Source organism: Typopeltis vanoorti, chromosome 19 (assembly GCF_054136105.1).
Source record: "Typopeltis vanoorti isolate ZY-2024b chromosome 19, IOZ_Tvanoo_1.0, whole genome shotgun sequence".
Lineage (NCBI taxonomy): Eukaryota > Metazoa > Arthropoda > Arachnida > Uropygi > Thelyphonidae > Typopeltis > Typopeltis vanoorti.
In genome coordinates, this window is record NC_143567.1 from 110,041,472 (window position 1) to 110,068,396 (window position 26,925).

At 36.9% G+C, this 26,925-nt stretch overlaps 1 protein-coding gene across 1 annotated transcript in view; it reads right to left on the reverse strand.

Annotated features, from left to right (window-relative positions):
• LOC150096434 (metabotropic glutamate receptor 1-like) overlaps window positions 1-26,925 on the reverse strand; it is a 112,656-nt gene that overhangs the window by 17,500 nt on the left and 68,231 nt on the right. Inside the window, exons 3-6 of the mRNA XM_090409064.1 lie at window positions 14,810-15,056; window positions 11,640-11,872; window positions 11,304-11,547; window positions 11,035-11,212 (exon numbers count right to left, since the gene is read on the reverse strand). Coding sequence (XP_090265190.1) covers window positions 11,035-11,212; window positions 11,304-11,547; window positions 11,640-11,872; window positions 14,810-15,056 — 902 coding nt within the window. The remainder of the gene's footprint in view (window positions 1-11,034; window positions 11,213-11,303; window positions 11,548-11,639; window positions 11,873-14,809; window positions 15,057-26,925) is intronic.

The following is a 26,925-nucleotide window of genomic DNA, read 5'->3' on the forward strand; positions in this document are numbered from 1 at the left end:
TCCTCATTTGTTGATAATCATTCCTTCTTTTCCTAGAAGTTTGATTGGCTGCAGATTAACTACCCGAACAGTGGATTAATTGTTCTTGGTAACTTTAGTATTCAAAATGACAACTGGTTCCTATTCTATTTTTCTATTCTAGCTTGGTCAGTGAAATCATCTCCCAAGAGATCAACGATTTCCTTGAGGTCCTTGCTCGACTTTGGATCTTTTAACAAGTTCTTCTTCAAGGTACACTGTTAAGCTGTCTACTACTCTCCTCCCCATCTATTCACAACCTCGTATCCTTTATCACTACAACAAGGCCTAAATGAGACCTGAAACTTTTTACTCTTTCTCCCCACAGTCATATTATTGTTCCACCTTCTCCAGATCCAAATACTTGTAACCGTGTTATAAAATTACCCATGTTGGAACCAGACCTTTATTCCCCACTGCGTTCAACGTCCCCACCACTTCGTGTCCAAGCAATGTTTTCCAGGAGTTTTTCAAGGCAGCGTGGAACAATATACCGTAAGTAACTTTGAAACAAAAGCTCTACCTTCATAGCCTACACTGAAACCCTAAATCTCTCAAAACAGTCGTTAACCGGGCTAAGTCAGATTTTTAAAAGGCTGTCTTCAAAACTCAGTTTGGGATGAAGAAGTTCCTCCATCCTCCCTTTATGGAATAAAAAGAAATTCGAGGATTTATTTGTTTTATTTAAAAAAAAATCTGAAAGAATCTCTGCTTTTTTGAACGTGCATTCAATCCACAAATGATTGATTACCCACCCGTACATTAAATACTATGCGCTGGGGAGGATAGCGAATGTATTTCTCCCTGGAGACCAAACGCGGAACTTTTTCCCAACCCTTCAGGCCTCCGCTATTTGGAGGGAGTTGGTTGGGAATTAAGTTGCTTCGTGAAATATTTGTTTTAAATACTTAAGATTGCAATATAAAGCAGTAACGAAGGTAAAGAAACCTATAAATTCTTCAAGAAAAGAAAAGTGTGTTTATTTTGCAAATCAGGCTCACCCAATATTGCAGTCTATTTTCACCACAGTGTTGTCTTCTAGACTTCAGAATTAAAGATATTTGAACTAAAATATTCTTCCAATATTAAGTTTTATGGAAATAAGTTTGGTTAAATATATAAAAAAAAAGATTTCTAAAGAATCAAAACATATTGAGTCTTATTCCAATAAAATTATTTCAGTAAATATGTTATTTTTAGGGCTATTTAGCCTATTTTTGTTTAAGAGTACTCGTTTCTTATGATGTTAAATAGGCTAAATTGCCATAAAAATAACATATTTACTTCGAGGAGTAACATGGGAATTTTTCCAGAAATAACACCTATTATTTCTGGAATTAAATTATACTAAAATGGAAGTAAACTGTGCTGCTGCTCTCTACCGGTCAATTGTTGTCAATATATAGTAAATTAATTCCGTTCGACTAGTTTTACATAAAAGCTTAAGGTGAGCCTTATTTATTTATTTTTTTACTCATTTTGTTATTTTTTCTATTTACATAAAAGAAAAATCTTACAATTTGTTATCAAAACTATTTTCGAATATTAATTAAGGGATGCATTGATTATTTTTAACAAGAATTCAAAGTCTTGGAATCAAGGCTGAATTCTATCACATAATTGCATTTCTGTTCTTCTCCGTGGAACTTTCGTTCGCTAATTTTTATGACATTTTCAGTTACGAAAATTAATACCTTGGCGAATCCTCAATGTTCTTCTGGTGTTGATTTATTCTCGTTCTTTTATCTTTCGTGATAACGTATTTAATTTATTTATCTATTAAAACCGTATCTGCCACTGTAGTAGCAATCTTATGCCTGCATTATATTTTCCTACACGTTACTGACTAAATTATCTCGAAATGAATCCATTGAAGCAATGAAACGGATAATAAGTAGATCGCTGACAAACAATCACCTCGTCTCGTGCTTCAGCGGCGATTCCTGATGATATTTATTCAATTACCGAAACAAATGGGTTCAGAAAGTGAACTATAAGCTCCATTACACTTACATATAGCGACGATTTATGTTTTACAATTTTTTGTGCAAAATAACTACAGTTTTTCTTTCTTTCTTTCTTGTGTTTAGGAAATAAAACAATGACCACTACGCAATAAAAGAAAGTGACTTTTTTAGTATCTATTAAATTACATTTTGAATTTTATTTCAGAATTAAAATATTTTTACCATTTTTGTAAATGCATAATTAAAATATTTCATGTTAAAACTTAAATCGCTTCCATTGCTTAGTGAGATACGATTCCACCAGGCAAGACTGGAAGCTCAAAAAACCCTGCAGCTCCCGTCCGGTTTTTTGACCCCTGGAAAGTTTTTTTCTTTTTTGTCATCAGGCAGGAGCAGGACTGACTGCTCTATCACATCGTTTTGTAAGTTACCAAGAAGCCAAGTTACTTGGTCGTAATGTTAATTGAGAGTGTGAGAGATGTCAAGTGAAAGAAAGTGAAAATTAAGTGAGACTAAAAGTAAATATTTTTTTAAAAAATTACAACGGTTAATATACAAGTATTAATACTGTTGCGTTCACAACATGAACACATTTCAGAATTAAATTTAAAATAGGCTGATCTCTAAGGTGGAAAAAAAAACTGAAAGAGAATTTTGTAAATGCCATTTTGAAGAAATTTTCAAAATTCTTGAAGAAATCTCCGACTCGTTGAGATTTATATTTGGTCATTATAATTATAATATAATTATAATGAAATATATATTGATCTTTAATTGACCATTGATTTATAAACATCTAATGCCAACGGGCTGTCCAACGGGGCTTTCGCCAACGGGGCTGTCCGGCTTCTTTAGGGCTTATAACGTTAAGAGAAATAACTCGAAGTGGCTAGTACAGAGAAAATGGAGTAACACTATCGTATAAAATGTATACGATAGTGTTACTCCATTTTCTTCTTTTAATTTATACTATAAATTAAACATTAAAACAGAACGCGCAACATTACACGCATGGAGTGTGTTGTGTTAGTCAATTGTTGTGAGAGCATACTCTGTGGTTTTGAGTGAAATTAAATTCTGGCAGACTGAGCGATCTTATTAATGTTTTCCATAGGTCAGCTATTATCATTCCCTGGTTTCTGTTAAGATTTTCTCCAGAACCGGGGACCACTACGGCTTCTTTGAAATTTCTACAACGGAACTGCTATCCCAATCAATGGTGTGGTTTGTAATCGCGAAATGATGGGCTAGACCCGAGTTGTCTGTTCTGTTGTTATTGACATCTCCTATATGTTCCTTTTTTACGGATTTCGAGGCTTTATCGACGTCTGTTCTTTATAGTTTAGACCACAAGCACATGGGATGTTGTACACTCCAGCGTGTTTGAAAAAAGCATTAATGTCTTTTGGCCATCTTAAAACGTGACGGACCATCTTGACGGTTTGAACGCAACTCTGATATTGAAAGGGTTAAAACGTTCTGCGATCTTTTTAGATACTGTACCTGCATAAGGAATAACTATGGATGATCTGTATTGAGTGATGGTAAATTGTTGTTATAGTGGGGGTTGCTATGAAGAATCTTGTTGATTAAATTCCTTGTAAGCCATTTTTTTTATTAATGTCTCTGATATATGATATCAGATGTTCATCATAGAGTTCTTTTTCTTCTGAGATTGATGTTCGTGGCTCTATTTATTAGCATATGTATTATGCTGAGCTTCTGGGAAATATTGTGAGTTGACTTGAAATGAAGGTAGCGTCCAGTGTGTGTGTGTGTGTGTGTTGGTTTGCGGTATGTTAGTTTGATATGTCCATCTGCAACTTTCTTGATTAGGGTGTCCAGAAATGGTAGTTGATTATCTTTTTCCAGTTACAAAGTGAATTGTATTTTTTGATGAAAATAATTAATTTTGGTTAAAAAGTCCAAAAGAGTTGTTTTTGTGTCCCTCCAAATTATGAAGACATCGTGTACATACCTCCACCACACTGAAAGTTTTGGGTCTAATTTGGAGAGGATGTCTGTTTCTAGCTTTTCCAAGAACAGATCTGCACAGGGCAGCGAAAGGGGACTGCGCATAGTTAAGCTATTTAATTCCATTTAAGGCAATGACGAAAAAGGTGAGCCGTGTCTTTGGGGAATAAATCGTATAGGAGAGCCTTATCAACTTTACCTATACAAGTTATCGCAAGGTGTTTTCATTTTTAATAAGAATCTCTGGAGAAGATAAAGATATTATTAATTTTTTAACTTGACGATACTGTACATTAGGGTTACCAAGTAATTTTATAAGCATGGTTATTTAACTCCTAATCCGGTCTGGGTAGTGACCCCACACATAATGTATTACAGTATACATCTTTTATTGAGATGTGCTTTACAATATGGGAAAATACTAAGAATAGTGATCAGAGCTTTTTCCATCTTTACAATGAATTGCCGTGGTGTTGTACCATCTTTAGACTTGAACTTTGTTTTAGGCGCAAACTTAATTGTTTGCATACTTGGGATTAGGAGTTAAATAACCAAGCTTATAAAATTACTTGGTAACCCTAATATACAGTATCCCCAAGTTAAAAAATTAATTAATTATATATATATATATATATATATTATTTAACTTGGGGATATATATATATATATATATATATATATATCCCCAAGTTAAAAAATTAATTACATATACTTTTACCTAGGGTAAAATTACATACACTTTTATATATATATATATATGAAGGCAAAAATATAAAAAATTCAAGAAGACCGATCATTTAAAAATAATTTTTATTTTAAAATGATCAATAATTTTAGTGGCGTTTTGGAAGAACTAACTGCTTCTACGTTATTAAAGAGACGGGCGATGTGAAAACACTCTCACGCCCAATCCATCTGCGTTGCCGCATTTCATCCCGAGTGGAGACAGGCGGAGATGAATTTGCAAAAACGCGATACTCAACAATTTCCTCAGAGAATACACAATTGCAAAAGCACAATATCTGCTTTGATGATGTAGTTTTAACATTTTCGCATTCGATATGATGATGAAGTCGTGTTTTTAAATCAAGACTTTAAATTATTTCCCCCCGTACATAAAGCTTGTTTAGATTTTTAATGAACTCTGTCATCGATACTACTCCTACTGAGCCTTACTTTCGCGTTTGCGTAATACTTTAGTATCAGAACAAACAAACAAACAAATAAATAATCAAAGAATGCGCTTATGGCATAAAATATGCAACTTTAAAATTAAAAAAGAAAGTCACCAATGGCTGCTGGTGAAACATTTAATACGCATTGTCACATGCACTTCGCTTCTGTCAACCAACTAAGAAAAAATCTCAGCCCAACACCGACTGCCTCCTTTTAATCTCTTACTTATAATGAACCGGCGTGGAAAATACTGAGATCTTGAAGAAAACTGCATTTATGAGTTATTTGAAGATAGAAGGGGTGAAGGTGAAATAGAAATGGCTTTCGTTAGTTCATTTTATTAATTTCGAGTTAATAAAATTATTTGCAATTAATTGAAATCAAACGAGACCCGAAGATGATCCGATTTGTTGAAAAATGCACGAATTAAATGATTTAATAAAGAAAAACTAATATTTTCAATAAATAATTCAGGAGATTCATGTGAATTGTGTCATTAGGTTTTCATTAAATTATTTTTTCTTATTTATGGGATTGGACAAATGGCTTTCGAGCGGAGATAGATCTATCTTCCAACAGTGGGCTAAATTCCGTTACTTTTCGATCCAATCGAAGCTTTGTTAAAACAAGTTTTATTTTGTCCTCGCGCACCTACAAAGTGCCTTTTCCATGAAACAAGAATGTTTTGTTTATCGTTAAAGCCGACTCGCTCATTCAAAAACGATTCCCGTAGGGAAAATTCAACGCGCGTCTTGCAATGTGATTTCGTGGCACGTTCTTATAGCAGAAGCCCTTTCTGCGAAGGTCATCGTCCTATTCTGGAAGTAATCTACTCTCTGCATATTCTAAGAAAATTTTCTGAGAAGAAAAGCTCTTAAACGTGTTTTTATAAAATGATAATCGTGAAAGGCTGAGAAGTTGAGAATAAACAAAGAATTCCATCTCAATTTGGACATCTGTAGGTCGATACGAACAGTCTCGTATTAATTAAAATAGGGGGAGCGGGGAATCCTGGTCCACCTACGCACTAATGCACTCTAGATTTATATTCTTTCGTAAACGGGAGTCACATCACATAAAAAGTTATATTCTCGATCTGTTTACTTTAGTTCCTATATTTAGCGATTTATTTACATAAAAAATTATATTAGCTGTATTTTTAATAAATATATTATATAAAAAGATATTATATTGAAAATATTTCTTCAATTAATTCTGATCACGAAGTAATCCAAGAAATTTATAAAAACAATTCCTACTCCTTTCAAAAATTGGTATAAAATCAATACAAATAATGATATCATTGGACCTGGAAGGTTTTGATCGACCTTGAGATGCGTGATCCTTGGAGGGTAATGGATTGCAATTCTGTAGCCAATGAAGTTCTAACTGAGGCTCGGCTATTGCTGTTACCCTCCTTAGTCCTTAAAAGGACTGGCTTAAAGGGGCGAAGCAAAAATGCTTTTCATCTTCCCCGTTATCTGTAGAGGACAGTGTAGGGATAAGGTGTTATTGAGCAATTAAAGCTCTGATCATGGCAAGAGGGTAACAGCAATAAACAAACCTCAGTTAGAACTTCATTGGCTGCAAGCATTGCCATCCATTACCCTCCAAGGGTATTGCATCGAGTGAATCAACCACCGCATCTCACGGTGGTTGATTCACCTGATCAAGACAGGAGGCTGTTACCCTCCTGTCTTGATCAGAGCTTTAATAGCCGAATAACACCTTATCCCTACATGTCTTCTACAGATAACAGGAAAGATGAAAAGCATTCTTGCTTCGCCCCTTTAAGCCAGTCCTTATAAGGATAAGGACCTGCCTATGTTTGAATATTTTTTTTCACCCTTGGAGGGTAATGGATGGCAATGCTGTAGCCAACGAAGTCCTAACTGAAGCTCGGCTATTGCTGTTACCCTCCTGCCATGATCAGAGCTTTAATAGCTCAATAACACCTAATTCCTACACTGCCCTCTACAGATAACGGGGAAGACGAAAAGCATTCTTGCTTCGCCCCTTTAAGCCAGTCCTTATAAGGACTGCCTATGTTTCATATATTTGTAACCTACTCACTCGTGAAAACTATATTCGTAACTTTCATAAGTCAATAAGCGATAGATATATTTTTATGCCTACGCATGACCTTAGATTCCCAACAGATGTACAACTCCACTGCGAGACAGGAATCCCCTAAACTAACCCAGTTCTATTGCACAGCTGCCAAGTAGTTCACAGACACAGGAATAATCTGCAGTGAACTGCCACAAACAGCACAAGTTTCGCAGATTGGTAAAACCAGCGTATTCACTCTCGAACAGGCTTAGGGTCCGAATCTCGCCATGGGAGTGGATGTTTGTGATTAGATTAAGGTGTAAGATGAATCTCATCGCCCAACATAAGACCACAATCCTGCTTCCTGGAGATCTGAAGTGGCTTGAAAACGTTTCATATTTGATATCTATCTATATTTTCTTATTATTATTATTCCTTCCCTCCTCTTTTACCTTGCGGTGTCGAGGATTTTCTATTCAGTTAACCGCTACCGTGTCGAGGATAAGGTGGTTATCCTTATGCCTATGTCTGTACATGCGTGTGTTCACGAGGCCGGTTTGCTGTTCTGAGGGACGAAAATCCCGAAAAAAAAAAAAAAAAACCCTACCTCGTATGAGATCGGCTAGCTCACATTTAGTTGAAAGGGACTAGATAAAGGTTACTCAGACTGGTTTCGATCTTTATTGAGGTCTCGTCAGTGGGAGCCAGACCCGAAATACGAAGGTTGAAGTTATGCAGGGCTTATATGAATTTTACCAAAACAAGTTGCCACAAGGTGCTTTGACCTTATTAGATAAAATCTCAGGATGAGATTGAAGATTGAAGATCAGGATTCAAGATTACTTGGTATCTTTAATACATAATATACCAAGTTAAACACTTTCTACATCTATCTCTCATCCTGAGATTTTATTTAATAAGGTCAAAGCCCCTTGTTTAGGTAAAATTCATAATGAGCTCTGCATCACTTCAACCGTGGCATTTATGGGTCTGCTCCCACTGACGAGACCTCAGTAAAGGTCGAAACCGGTCTGGGTAGTGACCCCTGCCTTTAATGCATAGCATCATACATCTCCGCAAGGGGATGTGCTTTGCATCAGGGGAATAATACTAAAGACAGCGATCAGAGCTTAATTCACCTTTACCACGAGTTGCCTCAGTCTTGCACTACGTGCAGGCGCAAACTTGACTTACTTGTCCGTTTGCTTACGTGGGAAAAAAAAGGATTAAAACCTAGCTTATAAAATTGCTTGGTATCTTGAACACACACACACACACACACACACACATATATATATATATATACCTCTCAATCTTGATTGTTGCATTTATCAAATAAATCTTAAAAGTGAGACGAATAAAAAAAAATCAAGACAATACGATAGTATCTTGCTGTCGATCCAACGGAAAAGTTTAATGAAGGGTAAAAAAATAAAATAAAATAAAAAAATCAAAGAATTTGATGACGAAAATCAAGTTCATAAATCACCATCTTTTGTCAGTACTTGCATGTCACTTGAAATATTGTGTAGCAGTCTTCATGCTGTATTTGTGCTCACATGCTAAAAGACTGTTCATTGTACTCTATCGTCATATGGAGAATGACGTAGGATGACGACATAAGCCGTAGGGTTTCCCCTCCCTCCAAATATCGCTTGCATCTTTAGAAAGTGTCAGTTCATTGACGAAATAGCGGATGATTTATGAACAGTTTCAGTGGCGTATTACCTGCATCCTGCTTTGTACTGCATACTAAAACTTTCCCCATTCAATACTCCGCGCTGCTAGTTAACATTTCTGATCCCTTCCACGTTTTTTCTGGCCCGAAGTGCATTCTTGCTGCCATTTTCCAAGACCCATTATGATCAATCGCGTCAATAGAAACATTTCTTCTATTTAATAGGTCGTACAAAAAGTATTATTTGTTTGAATTAAGAAATATCTTTAGAGGGCTGAGTACCTTTAGATTATGAGTAATAAGCAGTTTAATTTTTATTGGATTATCGGTGATTGCGCAATATTTTAGTTTCGCCATATGTCCCTGTATTTGCATTCATTGCGTGTCATTTTGCAAGTTCAGTGCAAGTAAAAAGAACAGAAACTCGTATTTGAAATTCATATACAGAAATCCTATAAAACTATCAGGTTCTTTCTGAGAAAAAACCATGCGATCCACGTGGGTGGAATGTGTGGGAATATTTTCACCATAGTCATATTTCGCGTACCAAAATATTACTGTTCTTTCTGCGCATTAATATTGGAGAAAGCAAAACAATACGAGAGTAAGAACCACTAAAAAACAGACCTTCTAAATTAGAATTTTGTAGCTGAAAAAATGTCACATTGAAAATGGGTCGATTCAAGGTTTATTATTTTTTCTATTGTTCTTATTAATTTAGTGAAACGCTTAACTAACAAATTATACAATTATTACCTTGCATTGCTTTACGTATTGATAAACACCTATTGGGAAAAGAATGTGCTGATTTCGCATAAAGCTAAAACAAACATATAAAAGGTGTTTTCGGGAAGAAAAGCAACTTATATGCTAAATACAATATAGTTTATTATAATAAATATAAGTCATTTATATATTATATATAAATTATTACAATCTTAAATTTTCAAAAAGGTGAATTATTTTAAAATATAATTAATAAACATTAAAACACCTTTTAAAAATTAGTACGAAGGAGGAGGGTATTTGAAGAAAAGTCCTTTTTACGACTTCCAGGGTAACAAATGGCGATGCTGTAGCCAATGAAGTTTTAACTGAGGCTCGGCTATTGCCGTTACCCAGCCATGACAACAGCTTTTTAGCTCAATAACACTCCATCCACAGAGATTTTCTTCATTCAGATGACGGGATAAAGAGTCAAGGACTCAGTCCATCGCCCAGTTCTTATAAGAACTATAATGTTCGTAATTTATCCCGTATGGCGGCCGGGATAAGAATAGCTCCGCTGCAGCCCATGCATATCGTACGAAGCGGCACGGGTCCCCAGGAAGGGTAATGGATGGCAATGCTGTAGCCAGTGAAGTTTTAACTGAGGCTCGGCTATTGCTGTTACTCCGCCAAGACCAGAGCTTATAGCCCTTTATTACTGTAAAAATGTGATGTAGCTTAATAATGCCAGAAAGCCTTACATCAATTTTTACAGAAGTCAAGCAAAGTAAGATTGTAACCTGTATGTCTATGTATAGTCAAAACAGTTTGTTAATGTAAATAATCCCTATGGGAATTGTCTATGATCACTTCCCAAAGAGGGAAAACTATAGAATGTGTTGAACTAAGGCAATACCTTGCCACCAGAAAACCGTATATGTTAGCTCCTTATAAGGACATAAAATATGTTTGTGAATACCACCTGTAAACACTCAAGGCCAGTGTCAGACTGACCGACAAACTTAAGACGCACTTCCGCTGCCCGAAACAAATAGGATTCAAGGAGTACACGAGAAGAACAAAGAAAGGGTCAGCCCAGTGGAAGAACGAGGGACCGCACCGAAATGTTCGGGGTCTCATATCTTCGTGCAGGGATACGAAAGAAGGCGAATAAAAGGTGTTGGCCGGAAGATCTAGTATCGGTTCCAGGAGTTCCTCATCGGTTGTTCAGAGGTCGTTATCGAGAAGTCGCCAGCGGTTGTCCGTCAGATGTAACATTTCAAGATGCATCATCCTGAAAAATTGTCCTAACTCGTAGACACTTATTCGAATCTCATGGAAAGGGTTGGGAGAGGGATATCGCCATTCTTCCACTTACTTGATTCTCTAATATCGCTATTAATATCTCTAAGTTAGCAATCATGGAAGGTAAATATAATCCTGTGGCTTTCAATAACTCACCTTCGCTTTTCCGTTTTCGCAAGGCTTACTACAAACAGACTCGGGAGGGCCTTTGTTTTCCGCCGCAGGATTCCAGTGGATCTGATTGAAGATGGATAAGTTGCCGCTCACCCACGAGCCCACATGAACGTAGTCGTACGTCGTTCTGTTAATACGTTGGTAATTAATAATATCGTATCTGTGGGGCAAAGAAAAAACTTGCGTTAATAAGTCATCTCACGTCAGTCGATTGCAGTAGCATAATTACAGAAAATAAAATCAAAGTTCACCTTCCTGGTGGGTCCCCATTTTGGTCGAAGTCCACGTTTTCATTCTCCCACATGAAGCTGACGTTCATCAGATACTGGAGGAAGACCGAGCCGTTGATGGGCACCATGGCGGAGCACAGTCCGTTCTGACCTTTGCACAGGACTTGCTGCATGTTGTGCAACCCGTAGGCGATGGTGTAGATCGCCTTCTTGACAAAGGCCATTTTCGTGTCTTGTTTGTACCTTTCTGAGAGGCTCTCCCTACCTGCAGAACAAGAAACGGAAACAACTGGAATCAATGACAAAATCCTTGGTTAAGGGCGACAAAATGGACTTAGTGGGGAAACAAAAGGGTACCTGTGCAAGTTCTGTCGTATTTTGTGGCAGATTTTCTGTTTCCCAGAGAACAATTAAAGCGATGCTCCCAGAATTCGGGAAACCAAGGGTTCCTCGAGTTATTCCACGGATTGAGGGCAAAATAATACGGATCGAAGCTCCTCACGTAGGGGGAGTGAATCCTGATCGAAATTCCGCCAACTGCTTGTTCCTCGTAATCTTCCACAACGTCCGAGCGGTCTGCCCAACCGTCGCTAAAAAAAAAAAAAAAAAAAAAAAAAAAAAAAAAAACATTTTACACAGCAGCAATATCCGGAAGAGATTCACAGAAAAAAAGTTTAATCTAAACGAATTACTAACATGTAAAATTAGAAATGTTCACGAAAGAAAGTCGAATACCTTAGCATTAATTAAATTGCTGGTAACGAAAAGAAATTGAAAACCTTGTCGACAAAACGATTTTACATCTACAAAACCCTCCTTTTATATGAACTGCTTCGTATCGATAATTTTTAAGCCATTTTGACATGTTTAAACGGCTTTCGTATCCGGTTTCTTTAAATGAAAATGATGGAAAGTTGTTTTTATTGATTCACTTAAAAGTAAATAAAAAAAACGCAGAAAGCAAGCGATTCCTCAGATAAAAATGGTTAATAAACAAAGCGAAGAATATTTTATTCAAAGAGCGAAATCATCCATCACAGATCGAGCCCAGCGACTGGAGAAAATTCAAATGGGATTCAAGTGTTCCGCAGCAGAAGAAATAAAGGTGGAACCTTTATTTCTACTGCCTGCTCGTTATGAAATAAAGGCAGCTTTGATTCAGAAACAGGAAACATCATTATGAGTTAATTTGTACTTTATATGAAAAGTATAAATCACTGTTCGTTAGAGAAACTACTAATAGACGAACGAATTGATAAAAAGACACGCAAGTTTAGTTGTCTTGGTTGCACTTCTTTGTGGGATGAAGACATCCCTATTTCATCTCCAACTAGCTGATGTCTTCACCCAAGTAAGAAGAAGGGAATCAAACTGTCCGCAGATAAATAAGAAATGTAATGGTTGTAAGGTGATTGCTTTGTCATCTGGAACTACCATTCAATGGAGCAGAGACCACTTGAGATATCTTCGTACCTTCATCAACTAACGATTAAATATCTTCTGTCAGATCCTTCCTAACACCATTTCTAGAATAACAATAATCCAAGGCGTGATCGCTGAGGCACACCACTGGTCACCTTAATATTCCCCATCTTTCCACTTATCCCGGTGAACAGTTTATACACAATCCCATAAAGGTGCATCAGGTGTGGAATACTCCACTTTATGCAACAGCCTCTCGTGTGGATCCGTTCCCTTTATTAAACTCACCTCTAAAACTGTTACAAAATATGAGCAAACCGAAGTTCCCAGACTAAGCTCGTGTTGTTCCTTGAAATGTATTGCTTGCCTTTTGGCCCATTCCTGTATGCGAGTTCTTGACGACACTCTCTAACCTCTTCATCAACCCTCCAGAGATACTAATGGGTCGGTGGTTAGTGACACAGCTTTCTGCACCACACTTGTACCAACGGAACTATCATACATTCTTTCCATTACTGTGGGACATTTCCTGAGCTGAGATTCAAATCATCTAAACATGTGAAAGGGTCTAACTAGTTCGGATGATGCACATTCCTTTCGCATAGAATGTCTGCTATCAATCAATTGATAATTTTAGCCACCCCAAATCTCCCTCACTCGCTTAGTACCCAATTTTGCGATGCACTTCATTGTCCGCAACAACTGAACGGCGAGGTCTGTAGCAACACCTCACCACATATTTCATCCTGTTGGCCTCCACTTCATCAGACAGCCTCAAACTCAGTACTACACGGAACATTATTACTGTTATGTCTTTCATGAGTTTGTACTCTAAACGGACTCATATCTGACGTCATTGGTGGTACCTTCGATCCTCTCCTAACACTTCTGTCCTGCTGCAAATGTTATGCCCTCGACACTCGATTCCTGTTAGTGGAGAGCGAGTTTCACTAATAGCAAACTCTAAGGCCACGTCCTATTCTCCAAATGAATAGATTCGCGTTTTTATGTTTTATTTATTTTCATTAATTAATTAATTTTAGTTTTGTCTGATTAGTCATTGTTTGTGTGAGATGTCTTATACGTATAGTTTTCTGCTAATGTCATCCACATTCTGAAGTTCACAAGGAAGTCGTTAGACTAATTGAAGAATAAATAAATTAATAATAATAATTAAGTGTTTATTTGCTTTTTTTTTTCTTATGGCGTCTCTGCTGTCTTCTTCGAAGCTTGCGCTGAGTTTATCTAAGGAAGATAATAGATGGCGGTGGTTTCGTGGTTTTCTTTCAGTACCCGTCGCCAGCCAGGTGTCGATTTAAACGTTTTTAGGTATGTGCATAGATTGAAAGATATGTGTAAGTACATTTTATTTTTCTGGTTATCGATTACACGCATCCACAGACAACCACTACCTGTGCGCTCTTTAACCTTAATGAGGATGAGGATTAGTGTGGATTATGAGGATTAAGTGTGGATGAGTCAGGCAGATTAATCCCACCTACTTCGAAGCTGTGGTTAGGTTTTATGAAGAGAGTGGGATTATCCTTCACTATTTATGTTGTTGTTGTTGTTGTTGTTACTGTTTATGAATAGGATGTGGGCGTTGGATGCTGGTGATTTGTGACGTGTATATTAGTGGTAATGGTATCTTAACTTTGTTGGTATATTTTCCATTGGTATAATAATAATAATAATAATAATAATAATAATAAATGTTTTAATATAAAAAATAACGTGTGGCTGGCTGTCATGATTCAGTGAAGACTCTAAGATGCTTCTGTCATGAACACCAATAAAAACTTGAGAACGTCGAAAGTTTTGCTTCCTCCATTTTCTTTCCGCTTGCAAAGGTTAACCCCAAAATATGCACTGTCTGAGCTCAGCTAAAACTGTCTGCACTGAATGCGCTACCTGGTGGTATATAAACGAAGCTTAACTTATTAAACTATTACTCTCTCTCTCTCTCTCTCTCTGATGAAAATAATAAACGAACGTTGTGTCATCGCATTCAACTTCCACAGAATCGGAAATCTGATTAGCCGAACATTTAAACAGACCCGCGCGCAATTTATTAACTTCGCGTTGTTCGTCTTTCGTTCTATTACCTTCCGATGAAGAGAAAGCTGCCGGTGACGTTCAATCTTTTCGTAGCTCGAAGCAGACCCCTGATGGTCATCCCCTCGCAAAAGCAGGCCACCACCTTGGCGTCCGGGTATTTCTGCAGATGCTTAATCACCTTGTCGAAGGCTTCGTCTTCGGCATTGCTGAGGACGGAGTCGGTCGCGGCGATGCAGATCCCCTCCTCGTTCGCTATTTTAATGAACTCTTCCATTCCGTTGGTTCCGTAGTTGCCTAAGTAAGAGAAACAACGTCGTTAACTGTCATCGTATCTCATTATTATGACATCGCTAAGCGCAACGGCAGCCAAATGACGATAAGCCCGCTCTCCGAAGGTCAAGGGAACGGAATTAAATTGGGCACTTTATTTTATAGCGGTGTAAATTATTCATACTTTCTGAATTATGAGGTTTAATATTCCTCCTAATTTGACCGCGATGGTTACGCTCTTAGTTGAAATAAACTGCTTTCAATCTTAATTTTTTTTATCTTCAACATGGAAGCTCCTTTGTTGTTTAGCTTCAGTTTCGTATTTATATATATAAAAAAAAGGAAAACGACAAAAATAAAAAAAAGAGAAAAAACACAGTTAACAATGCTGTCGGAAGGTTTAACAATTTCCTACAGAGGTCGCCATGGCAACCTAACTGCACCGAACAAAACAGGCAACGGATAGATGTCGGGAGTATTGGAGCATGCTCGGGTAAGAGGAAAACTAGATACGGCAACCCAGGAGGGTGGCGAGGAGCTTCTAAGAATTCAATAAGATTATAGGAATTCCGCACAACAAATTTCAACTGTTGACATCGCATCTGAAGTAAACAATTTGCTGGAAGGGTTTTTTTAATAACAATAAAAAAAGAGAAATTTTTATTCTCTGCAAAAAAGGTTGTTAAGAAAAAAGAATGAAAGAAAGTGCTAGCAAATGTAGCGTGTTTATGAGTAATTAAATGCAGATTAGATGCTGCTGCTGTCGATGGCTCGTTTTTCAATGGCGAAACAAGGACACGCTTGCGCAGAATCCTCGTTAATAAATTACCGAAAGACATTTTAGACATAAGAAGCAGTTGTTTTCTTAAAGTGGGAGATTCAATAGAATTGTTTGCATCTGGCTAAGATAACGAGGCTGCTTTCTGCCTGATTGTAAAGAAAGTATTACATCCCAACAATCAAATAACAAGGTGTTTGTCGTGGGCCCACGTGTGTGTGTGGGGGGGGGGGGGGGCATTTCACTGAAGCTGAAATTCTGTTCGAGTAACTGAAAAAAGTCAAAAAGAATTAGAGTGAAAAATTCTTCTTTTTTTTTCTTTTTTTCTTTCAAGATATGAGCTAAAAGCCTGTTTCGGCATCCTCAGGACTAAATACGATTCATTTAGAGCCTACTAAATAATAATCTAAAAAAATGTATATTATTTCTGGGAAAACTCCCATGTTACTCCTCATTATAAACTATTATAATACAGCTATATTGCCTGCTTCAGTTTAGGAGTGCCCCTGTTTAAATGTCATTGGCTATTTACTCATGGGTTCTTAGGGCATTATGAGTGTAGATGTACTAAAAAGTATATGTAGCTTAAGGAATAGAAATGTTCTTTCCACTTTCCCAATATGTTCCGATGATGACCACGAATAGTCGAAACGGTCCACACCCCGTCAACCACCTTTCCCCTTCCCCCTCCTTATTTTAAAAAATTAACCCTTTCACTTTTTTCCCCACCCTATATAAAAGTATATGTTCCTATATATTACGAAAAAAAAAAACCCGGGTTTTTCTAACTTATTCTACCAAACTGCCTACCCCCCCACCCCACACACACACTCTGCAGTTCTCGACATCGCAGACAGAGGAAAAGCCACAACACCCAGAAAAAGGTATGTGCAATTTCTATTCCTTAAGCTACATATACTTTTTAGTACATCTACACTCATAATGCCCTAAGAATCCATGAGTAAATAGCCAATGACATTTAAACAGGGGCACTCCTAAACTGAAGCAGGCAATATAGCTGTATTATAATAATCTAAAAAAATTTCGCTTGTTCCTTAAACATCTCTCACGCGTGAAGCTAGTTTCTGATTAGTAATAATATAATCAAGAGATATAATCAAACGAAATATAATCAAAAGGATCTTTTCCCTCTGCCATTCCAAGTATATTTATTTATATTCTTTTTTTTAAAAAAAATGCTTATTATAAAATTATTGAAAGCACAGAAGTCAAATAGTTCTTGACCACTATTATTCATGCAAATGACGTCATATTTTCCTAATACATTTGGGATTGGATTATTTCCAACTCTGGCATTAAGATCTTCTGCTGTTAATATATAATCATTTTCATTACAGCTATTAAACTAATTTTGTAGCTACTCACAAAATTGTTCAGAATAATCCTATTTTCTACCTTCTTCAGGGCTCCTATGATATTTATGAAGCTTCTATTTGTTTTAATTCAACTGTTATAAAAGAGAATGAAAATAATATTTTCATTCTCTTTCTAAGTCTTCTTGTATCTCTTTCCCTTCGGTTTATAATTTGTTACTACTTTTGGTAGTCTTCCCTCCTCTCTCTCTCTCTCCAATTTGTTCTTTTATTATATTATTTATTGCTTGTATTTGTAATTCCTTCCTATTTTCATCATTTCGTATTCTACCCATTCTTATACATTCTTTAATTGCTGTAAAGCAGTTAAAGGATGCAAAACGATTGGGCAGAATTAAGAATTTTCGTTTCAGCTGCTTTTCTATCTTTTTTTTTCTTCTGTCCGACTTTCTTTACATATAGTATTGTTAGTGCTGCCATGATTTCATAAAATAACATAAAATAACATCAATAAACATAAATAACATAACAACAAAGGAATTATAATTGGTAAAACAACTAAAAATTAAAAATATTAATATATCTGTGATGACAGAAACAAAAACGAACAAAAGACACGGATGGTTTTGCTATGCTATATAGTGGGGTGGACAAACATATCAGGGCTTCTAGCGGTGTCGCAATTTTAATCGATAATAAATGGAAAATAGAAAACGAAAACACAATCTTGTAAATGATCAAATTATAACAGTTGAATTAAAACAAATAGAAGCTTCATAAATATCATAGGAGCCCTGAAGAAGGTAGAAAATAGGATTATTCTGAACAATTTTGTGAGTAGCTACAAAATTAGTTTAATAGCTGTAATGAAAATGATTATATATTAACAGCAGAAGATCTTAATGCCAGAGTTGGAAATAATTCAATCCCAAATGTATTAGGAAAATATGACGTCATTTGCATGAATAATAGTGGTCAAGAACTATTTGACTTCTGTGCTTTCAATAATTTTATAATAAGCAATTTTTTTTAAAAAAAGAATATAAATAAATATACTTGGAATGGCAGAGGGAAAAGATCCTTTTGATTATATTTCGTTTGATTATATCTCTTGATTATATTATTACTAATCAGAAACTAGCTCCACGTGTGAGAGATGTTTAAGGAACAAGCGAAATTTTTTTAGATCATTATTTAGTAGGCTCTAAAATAGAAATACTAGAAAAATGTAAAATGGAAGTAAATAAGAAAAACAACAAGGAAGAACAAGTGTACAAAGTCTATGTATTAAAAGAAGAAGCCGTTAGAACGCTATATCAATCAAGATAGATTACCTAAAGGAAGCCCAAATCAGTGAAGAAGAAGAAGAATGGGAAACTTTAATAAAGATCATCCATAAAGCAGTCTCTGAAGTACTTGGAAAGAAAAATAATTAAAAATCAGATACATTGTAGAAAATGCAAAACAAGTGGTGGACAAATCACTCCTTCAAAAACATAGAAAGGAAATAGAAAGAATATCCAAAAACAAAAGAAATATAGCTAAACTCATAGTACAGAAAACCAATAAAACTGGAAAAAATAAAAGAAGCAATAATCAAAAAATTGAAAATCCACCGCATTCAATGGCATAAATACAAAGCTTTGGAAATATGGCGGAGAAGGTTTAGATTGCAGATTCTCAACGTTAATAACTGTTGGAGGAAATGCGAGGTTCCGTCATACTGGTTAAAAGGTCAAGTTATATTAAATATTTAAGAAAGGAGACAGAGATGATTGGGGAAATTACAGAGGAATAAGTTTAGTAAATATAGGTTACAAAATGTACAATAAAATCCTGAATAAAAGATTTAGAAATATTGCACATAATCCACGCTCAGAAGAAAATGGTTTCAGACACGGAAGATCACACATAAACAATATTTATGTGCTAAAATAAATTACTGAAAAAAGAGGTAATTTAGAGACTCACGTGGCCTTTATAGATTACAGGAAAGCTTTGGATAAAATACGCAGAGAAAAGCTATGGAATATAATGAAAAAATAAGGATATCCATTACATTTGGTACTGTATTCAGATGCTTAGATTATATTACAAGACAGTGAAGATGATCTTCAAGAATCATTTTACGAATTGAATAAAATAAGCCAATAACACATTTTAGAAATTTCACAAAAGAAAACAAAAATCAAGGTATTTAAAGGTCGGAATCCTGTTGGATTAGAAATAGTTATAGAAAATAAAATGACAGAAAAGATGACACCGTTAAATTATTTAGGCTGAATAATAACATATCTAAAAGATAAAGAAACAGGTGAAAAAAATAAAGAAATTTCATAAAACCTGTGGAACAATTACAAGGATACTGAATAAAAAAACAAGACGAGAAATTCAACAACCCAATGCCACTCCCACTCTATTATATGGTTATAGGCTGTTAAAAAGAAAGATGAAAGTAAAATACAAGCTACAGGGATGAGATTTTAAGAGCAATTAAAGGAGGCACAAAAGTGGATCAAATAAGGAACGAAGACATCAGAAAAGAACGAGATATTTATAACATAAGCGAAAAGATCCAAAATATAGGGAGAAATGAAAAGAGCATCTTCTATCTTAGGATGGAAAGACACCGACTACCAAAAGAGGTGTATATATATATATATATATATATATATATATATATATATATATATATATATATATATATATAGAGAGAGAGAGAGAGAGAGAGAGAGAGAGAGAGAGAGAGAGAGAGAGAAAGACCAGCAGCAAGATGGAAAGACCATTCAAGCCGGAACAAGCAAATGCCAATCCTTGAAGAAAAGAAGAAGAAGACATTATAAAAGTTTACTTATGTTTCTTCCTGGTTTAGTCGATTTTGTCTCGGGTGAGTCAATTTTGTTAATTCCTTTCTATCCTGCTGGATTCGCTTTTCCTCCGTCGGTTTCTTGGTCTTGTAGACACAGTGTTTTAAAGACGGCTCAAGAGAGTCCATTCTCTTAAAATATTCTGACGTGCCGAAACCGTTTCCATGTTGGAGATGAATATCATATTCATCAAGTTCCAATTTCAAGTGAGTGATTTTATTTTCTGTATTATTCTTCTTATCGTCGGGTTCTTGCGACCATAAAATAAACTGGACTTTTGTGATAGAGCACCGACGCAATTCTCCATCCCCCCCCCGCCTACTTAATTCTCCAACGACACTACTCCCGTCAAACACGTGACACCACCAGCACCACCAACGGTATTTTTTTATCTGAATATTGTGAGTGGTCTCTTGACCGAATGTTCCCTTGGATGAAGAACCCGAGTATCCAGGAAAAAACCCTGCTACGATCCTATGAGATTGGCTAACTCCCTTTCAATTGAAAAACGCCCACACAAAGATTTCTCTCATCAGGACGAGGGTTGAACTCAAGTCGCTACAATGTAAATAACAGACTGGAACAAATGTAAAATTGTCCAATGTTAAAGTGTATCTTTCCATACAGAAAAATACAGAAACGAAGCGCAAAGTCATGTATTTTTCACATTTATTATATTAAAAAAGGAATTACTTAAAAAGTATAAAAGAAAGCATTAAAGATAAAACAGAAAGTATAATTTATTTCTTTAAAATTTTTCTTGATTTTTGTCAACTGTCACTTTCTCATATTTACATAAATAACATAACAGCTATTCGATGAATTTATTTACTAAATTATTATTATTTATATTATTTATTTGGCTAGATGGGTGAAGCAAGAATGCGTTTTTTCATATTCCCCTTCATTTATACAGGAAAATGTATGGATGGGTGTTATTGAGCTATAAGCTCTGATCATGGCAGGAGGGTAACAGCAATAGCTGAGCCTCAGTTAAAACTCCATTGACTACAGCATTGCCATCCATTATCCTCTGTCTTTTCTCGGCAACCTATCCTCATAACATAACATCACTAGCCAGCAGGGTGAAGCAAAATGCTTTTTAATTCCCCGTTGTCTGATAAGGAGGACGAATTGAAGGAAAGATTTATGAGCTGTAAGCTCGCCCTGGGGCGCACGGAGATTAGTCGTTGTTACTAGTATTTAGGATAGCTTTTGGCCTCTTGTATTTGAAGAGGTCAGTTTCATCATAGTTTGCTGCCTGTTTAACTAGATCGCTGGGGTGTGTAGAGATCTATGAGAAGAATTTTTCTGCTGTAGTTTGTAGGAAGGAGTAGATGTAAGGGATGTTTGTATCTCTATGCAGTTGGACGTTTCTCACAAACCACGGTGCATCCATGATCATGCGCAAACACTTATTTTGCACTCTCTGCAGCCTGAGGATGTTGGATGTGTGGCTCCAGGCTGGAGATGCATATGTTATTATGGGGCGGATCGTCAGCAGGTAGAGGAGTACTTTGATTCTGGTATTTAGCTTGCTTTTTTATTTATTAGAGGGTAAAGTTGTGCGATGGTTTTAGATGCTTTCGCGCATAAGGCTTTGGTGTGTGTGGGTTGAACGTTAATCTTTTGTCTAGAATTACCCCAAGATACTGTCTTTCTGTTTACCAGGGGATTTTGGTGTTGAATAGATAAAGGTCCCTCTTGGGAGTTGCCAATCGTCTGGTGAAAAGTATCGCTATACTCTTTTGGGGATTCACTTGTAATCTCCATTTGGAGAACCATTCTTCTAGTTTTAGTAGGTTTTCTTGCAGTTTTTTAGTGACGAGATGCGGTTGTAGCGATATGGCAAGTACTGCTGTGTCATCCGCATAAAGTGCTAAGATGGATGACATTGGATTGTGTGGGATGTCTGCCATATATATCAAGAATAAGATCGGTGCCAGCAGGGAACCTTGGGGAACTCCCGCAGAGATCCGTCGCTGACTGGAAACTGTTCAGTTTATTTTGACTTGTATGTGTCTGTCCTGGAGGTAAGATTTAATTAGGTGGACGATTCTTGATGGTATGCCTGCTGAGATGAGTTTGTGCAGTAATCCGAAGTGCCATATCTTGTCAAAAGCTTTTGCTATGTCGAGGAAAACTGATCCCGTGTGCTGGTGCCAGGTGGTGATGTACTCAATTATCCTATGAATCTGTTGAGTAGTACTGTGATGTTGTCGAAAGCCAAATTGTTCCTTTGGAAGAATGTTTAACTCGTTTACTGATTTTTAGAGTTTGGAGATGATGATTTTTTCGGCAATTTTGCCTAAGTTTGAGATTAGGCTGATGGGTTGGTAGCTTTCAGGCAGGTGGGGATCCTTACCTGGTTTATGCACTGGGACAACATCTGCGACTTTCCAATAACTTGGGAAATAGTTAAGTCGGAACATAGCGTTGATTATGGTGGCGAGATGTACGACAGCTCTTCGGGGCAGCAGTTTAATTATTCTATTTGTTATGCCATCTGGGCCAGGGGCTTTTTTATTCTTTAGCTTCTTTTAGAACTTCATAGATTTCCGCTGGCGAGGTGTTTGCAGGTTTGTTGTTGCAAGTGTCGGTGAGTTTTAGTGCATGTCTGACATAGAGGTAGATTTTATATACATGCTTGATGTCCAAGTTGTCGTATGTAGGGCTACACTGTTTTTCTAAGTTCTTTGATCTCTTCAGCTTTTTCTGCGTCCGAGTGTACTAGGTTCCTGTCTGACTTGAGCGGGGGAAGAGATTTATTTTTGTTTCTGAGGCTTCTTAATATGTTCCAGATGGAGTGTTTGCCGGGTGATATAGAGGCCAGTTTGCATCCCATGTTTCGTTCCGGTGAGCTTTAAATGCTTCTCTAATTGTTCAGTTTGTTGAGGATCTTCTTGTCATAAGGTGCACGGGTGTTGTGGTACCTTTTTCTTGCTTTGTTTTTGTTCCTAATTAAATCCATGATGTCTTCGGGTAGTCGCTTTGGCTTAAGAGTGGTTTTGGTAGAGGTGACAACCTTTATGGCTGTGTTGATCCGCTGGGTCGGGCTTCTGACAGCATTTTCAATTTCTTTTATGGATCTGATGTGAGGCACAGGTTCAATGTGTTCCAATAGTACTTCTGGTAGTTTTTCCCATGAGATGAAGGAGTGGGGGGGGGCAGCAGTTGGTCTTACTTTCCCAGCTGCAGCAGGATTGGGTTGTGATCGGATGTCAGCTCGTTTAAAGAGTCTAGGCTATACTGTAGCTTAATATTTTGTAGGATAGCAGTGTCAAGTATGTCGGCTGTGCCATACGTACTATGATGTGTTGGTTCTGGGGGACCTGCGACCACTGCATAGTTTGAACTGGAGTAGCTGAAGAGGGTGTAGCCGTTTCTGTTGGTGGTTTTGCTGTTCCATGCAGGTTGTTTCGCATTTAGGTCACCAGCAATGATGATTTGCTCTTTATTGCCCGGGACGGCATACAGATCTGAATGCAGTAGATTCTTTGATGGAGGGTTGTAAGCTGCATAAAGTGTTAGTTTCCCAGCTGAGGTAGCGGGTTCTACACAACCTATCCTTACAGTCTTTATATAAGGACTGGCTTAAAGGGGCGAAGCAAGAATGCTTTTCATATTCCCCGTTATCTTATCTGTAGAGGACAGTGTAGGGATAAGGTGTTATTGAGCTATTAAAGCTCTGATCCTGGCATGAGGGTAACAGCAATAGGCGAGCTCAATTAGAACTTCATTGGCTACAGCATTGCCATCCATTACCCCCAAGGGTATTAATCACCGCATCTCATGGTCGATTTTAACAACCTATCCTCAATTTTCCTTATCCTTATAAGGACTGGCTTATTTAACAACCTATCCTCAATTTTCCTTATCCTTATAGTCCTTATAAGGAGTGGCTTAAAGGGGCGAAGCAAGAATGCTTTTCATCTTCCCCGTTATCTGTAGAGGACAGTGTAGGGATAAGGTATTATTGGGCTATTAAAGATCTGATCATGGCAGGAGGGTAACAGCAATAGCCGAGCCTCAGTTAGAACTTCATTAGCTACAGCATTGCCATCCATTACCCTCCAAGGGTATGGTGGTCCCCTCAATTTTATCTTATCCTTATAAGGACTGGCTTAAAGGGGCGAAGCAAGAATGCTTTTCATCTTCCCCGTTGTCTGTAGAGGACAGTGTAAGGATAAGGTGTTATTGAGCTATAAAGCTCTGATCATGGCAAGAGGGTAACAGCAATAGCAGAGCCTCAGTTAGAACTTCATTGGCTACAGCATCGCCATCCATTACCCTCCAAGGGTACCAATTTTAGTCGCCTCGTACGACATGCATTAGCTACATTGGTGCTATTCTTATCCCGGCAACCACACGGGGATCCCCCCCACCCTCAATTTTATAAGGACTGGCTTAAAGGGGCGAAGCAAGAATGGTTTTCATCTTCGCCGTTATCTGTAGAGGACAGTGTAGGGATAAGGTGTTATTGAGCAATTAAAGCTCTGATCATGGCAGGAGAGTAACAGCAATAGCCGAGCCTCAATTAGAACTTCATTGGCTACAGCATTGCCATCCATTACCCTCCAAAGGTATTGGATTGAATGAATCAATCACCGCATCTCACGGTCGATTGATTCCTCCCCTCCTCAATTTTGAAATTTTGAATATAATTTATATATATTTACTAGATTAATTTACTTACTGTGTATAATTATTTTGTATTTTCCAATTTAATATAGTAATCTAGGTAAATATCTTACTTATTTAAATTATTATATTTTTCTTTCGTGCTTAATTTATATAAAATGTAAGTATTATATGCAGATTTCTAAATTTATTTATTATTTTAAAAATTATGTTTTATGTTTGATTTCGAAACCATATAAAATATATAATTTCTTCTTTTGTTAACACAATACATAACAAAATAAACATCTTAATATTAGGATATTACGAGCTTGTCCTTGCCGACAAGATGTTGTATCGTAATCTGATCTCAGTGGAATCCCGAGCTTCGTTATGCCGTTTAGCAAAGCACGAATGTTGAGGTGCTTTTCTGCGAGCACTAATTGGCTTCTGCAAGAGATGCCCGCTCATTATCGGAATAGCTACCGATTGCGAAATACGATAGTTGCTGGTTTCGAGAGCGCTTTTAAGAGACTGAGCATAATTGCGCAAAGTGAACAGAAGGGGAGACCGACAAAGCTGACATCAGTGCCGCAGCAGAAAGTATGCGACAGACATTAGGATGAATACGAAACTCACTCGAAGAGCCTGTTTCTTCTTCTTCGTAGGGTTCCGCATAACAATTGCAATGGATCGCACTCTCCTAAAACCAATTAGAAATCTACTGGGAACGCATTCAGGTATTTACACTGTTTAGATCTGTGGGTTATCAGTTAATCGTGCAATATTTACCCAGAATATCAGATGATAATTTCATATTTTGAAGAAAATCGTGGATAATCAAGGATGTATATCCAGAGTTTTCTATTCTTCTGCCTTTTCGATAATCCTACGTATTCTGACACAACTTCAGTAGCAGGTTCAGAAAGATATTGCTAAATAAAACTGGATAATGAAAGATGTAAATGGAAGAAATATAATGCATTTAAAGTATGCTGACGATATCGCTACAGACAGCCAAGAAAAAATAGAAAATATCAATTTTAGTAAAAAAAAATTAATGGTAAAAGGGAGAAAAACGGAAGCAATCCAAATGAAAAGAGGAAACAATAATATAGAACAAGAAAAGCAGCTCAATTACCTAGGATCGATGATCACTGAAGATCTAGACTATTTCGAAACCATCAAACACAGAATCAGTAACGGATGGATAACAATGGACAGACTAGAAATAATATGGAACAATAAAAGATTAAGCAAAGAACTCAAATTAAAGATATATAAAACAACGATAAGTCCCACAGTGCTCTATGGCTCAGAACACTAGATCTTAAGTGGGGAACAATAAATGGATAAACTCAATGCTTTTGAAATGAAATGTCTAAGAAAAATCAATAGAACAAGATGGACGAAACGAAAAACAAATGAAAAAGTCAGAGAAGAACTTAACTTTAAAGACACAATGATTACAGCACTAAAAAGAGCCAACTAAGCTGGTTTACATGTTTCTAGAATAAACCCAGAAAGACTACCAAACATGTTATTAAATGGTAGAATTGAAGGACAGCCCAACAGAGGAAGACCAAGAAAGAAATGGATTGACAACATCAAAGAAAGCAGCCACTTAAACTCCATAATGGAACTTCATACATAAAAAGACAGCACTTTGAACGGAAGAGAAGAAGAAGAATGAAAGATGATCCATTCCTCCCATCTTAGCGGACTTTATTACTGCTGATGAAGGAAGAGTGGCCATTGTTCCTAACCAGGAAACCCTGCATTTCTTTACAAGACTGCATAACCTACGTTCAGTTGACAAGCACGCACATCCCAGATCCGTTCGTGTAAAGGTTTGATTACACAAGCGATTTCACCTTCCACATAACCCTGAAGGATGCCCTCTACGTTTCTGACATTACCAGAACTGGTAACTGGCATCGATTAGTGTACTTACACCCCTCACCACACTACTCAACACCAGTTAACAGGTTTGGCAAGGTCAGAATTGTAGAGGAAATCCTTCAGGGATATTCAGGTGATAATTGCTGATGGATAACGTGAAAGGATAATCGCTTGTGTAACCAAGAATGGTTATCTAAGATTACCGCGTATATGAAGTGTAGATAATCCTGGATACTTAACCATTACGTTTGTCACATATTCAACATCCACGTAGATTATTCCTGAAAATGCGATTTATCTATGAATAATTGAGTTTAATTAGAATGAAAAGAAACTTTCTTGGATCTTCTCGTTTGCTGTTAAATTGGTCGGATCATCTAACTTCCTTTGTT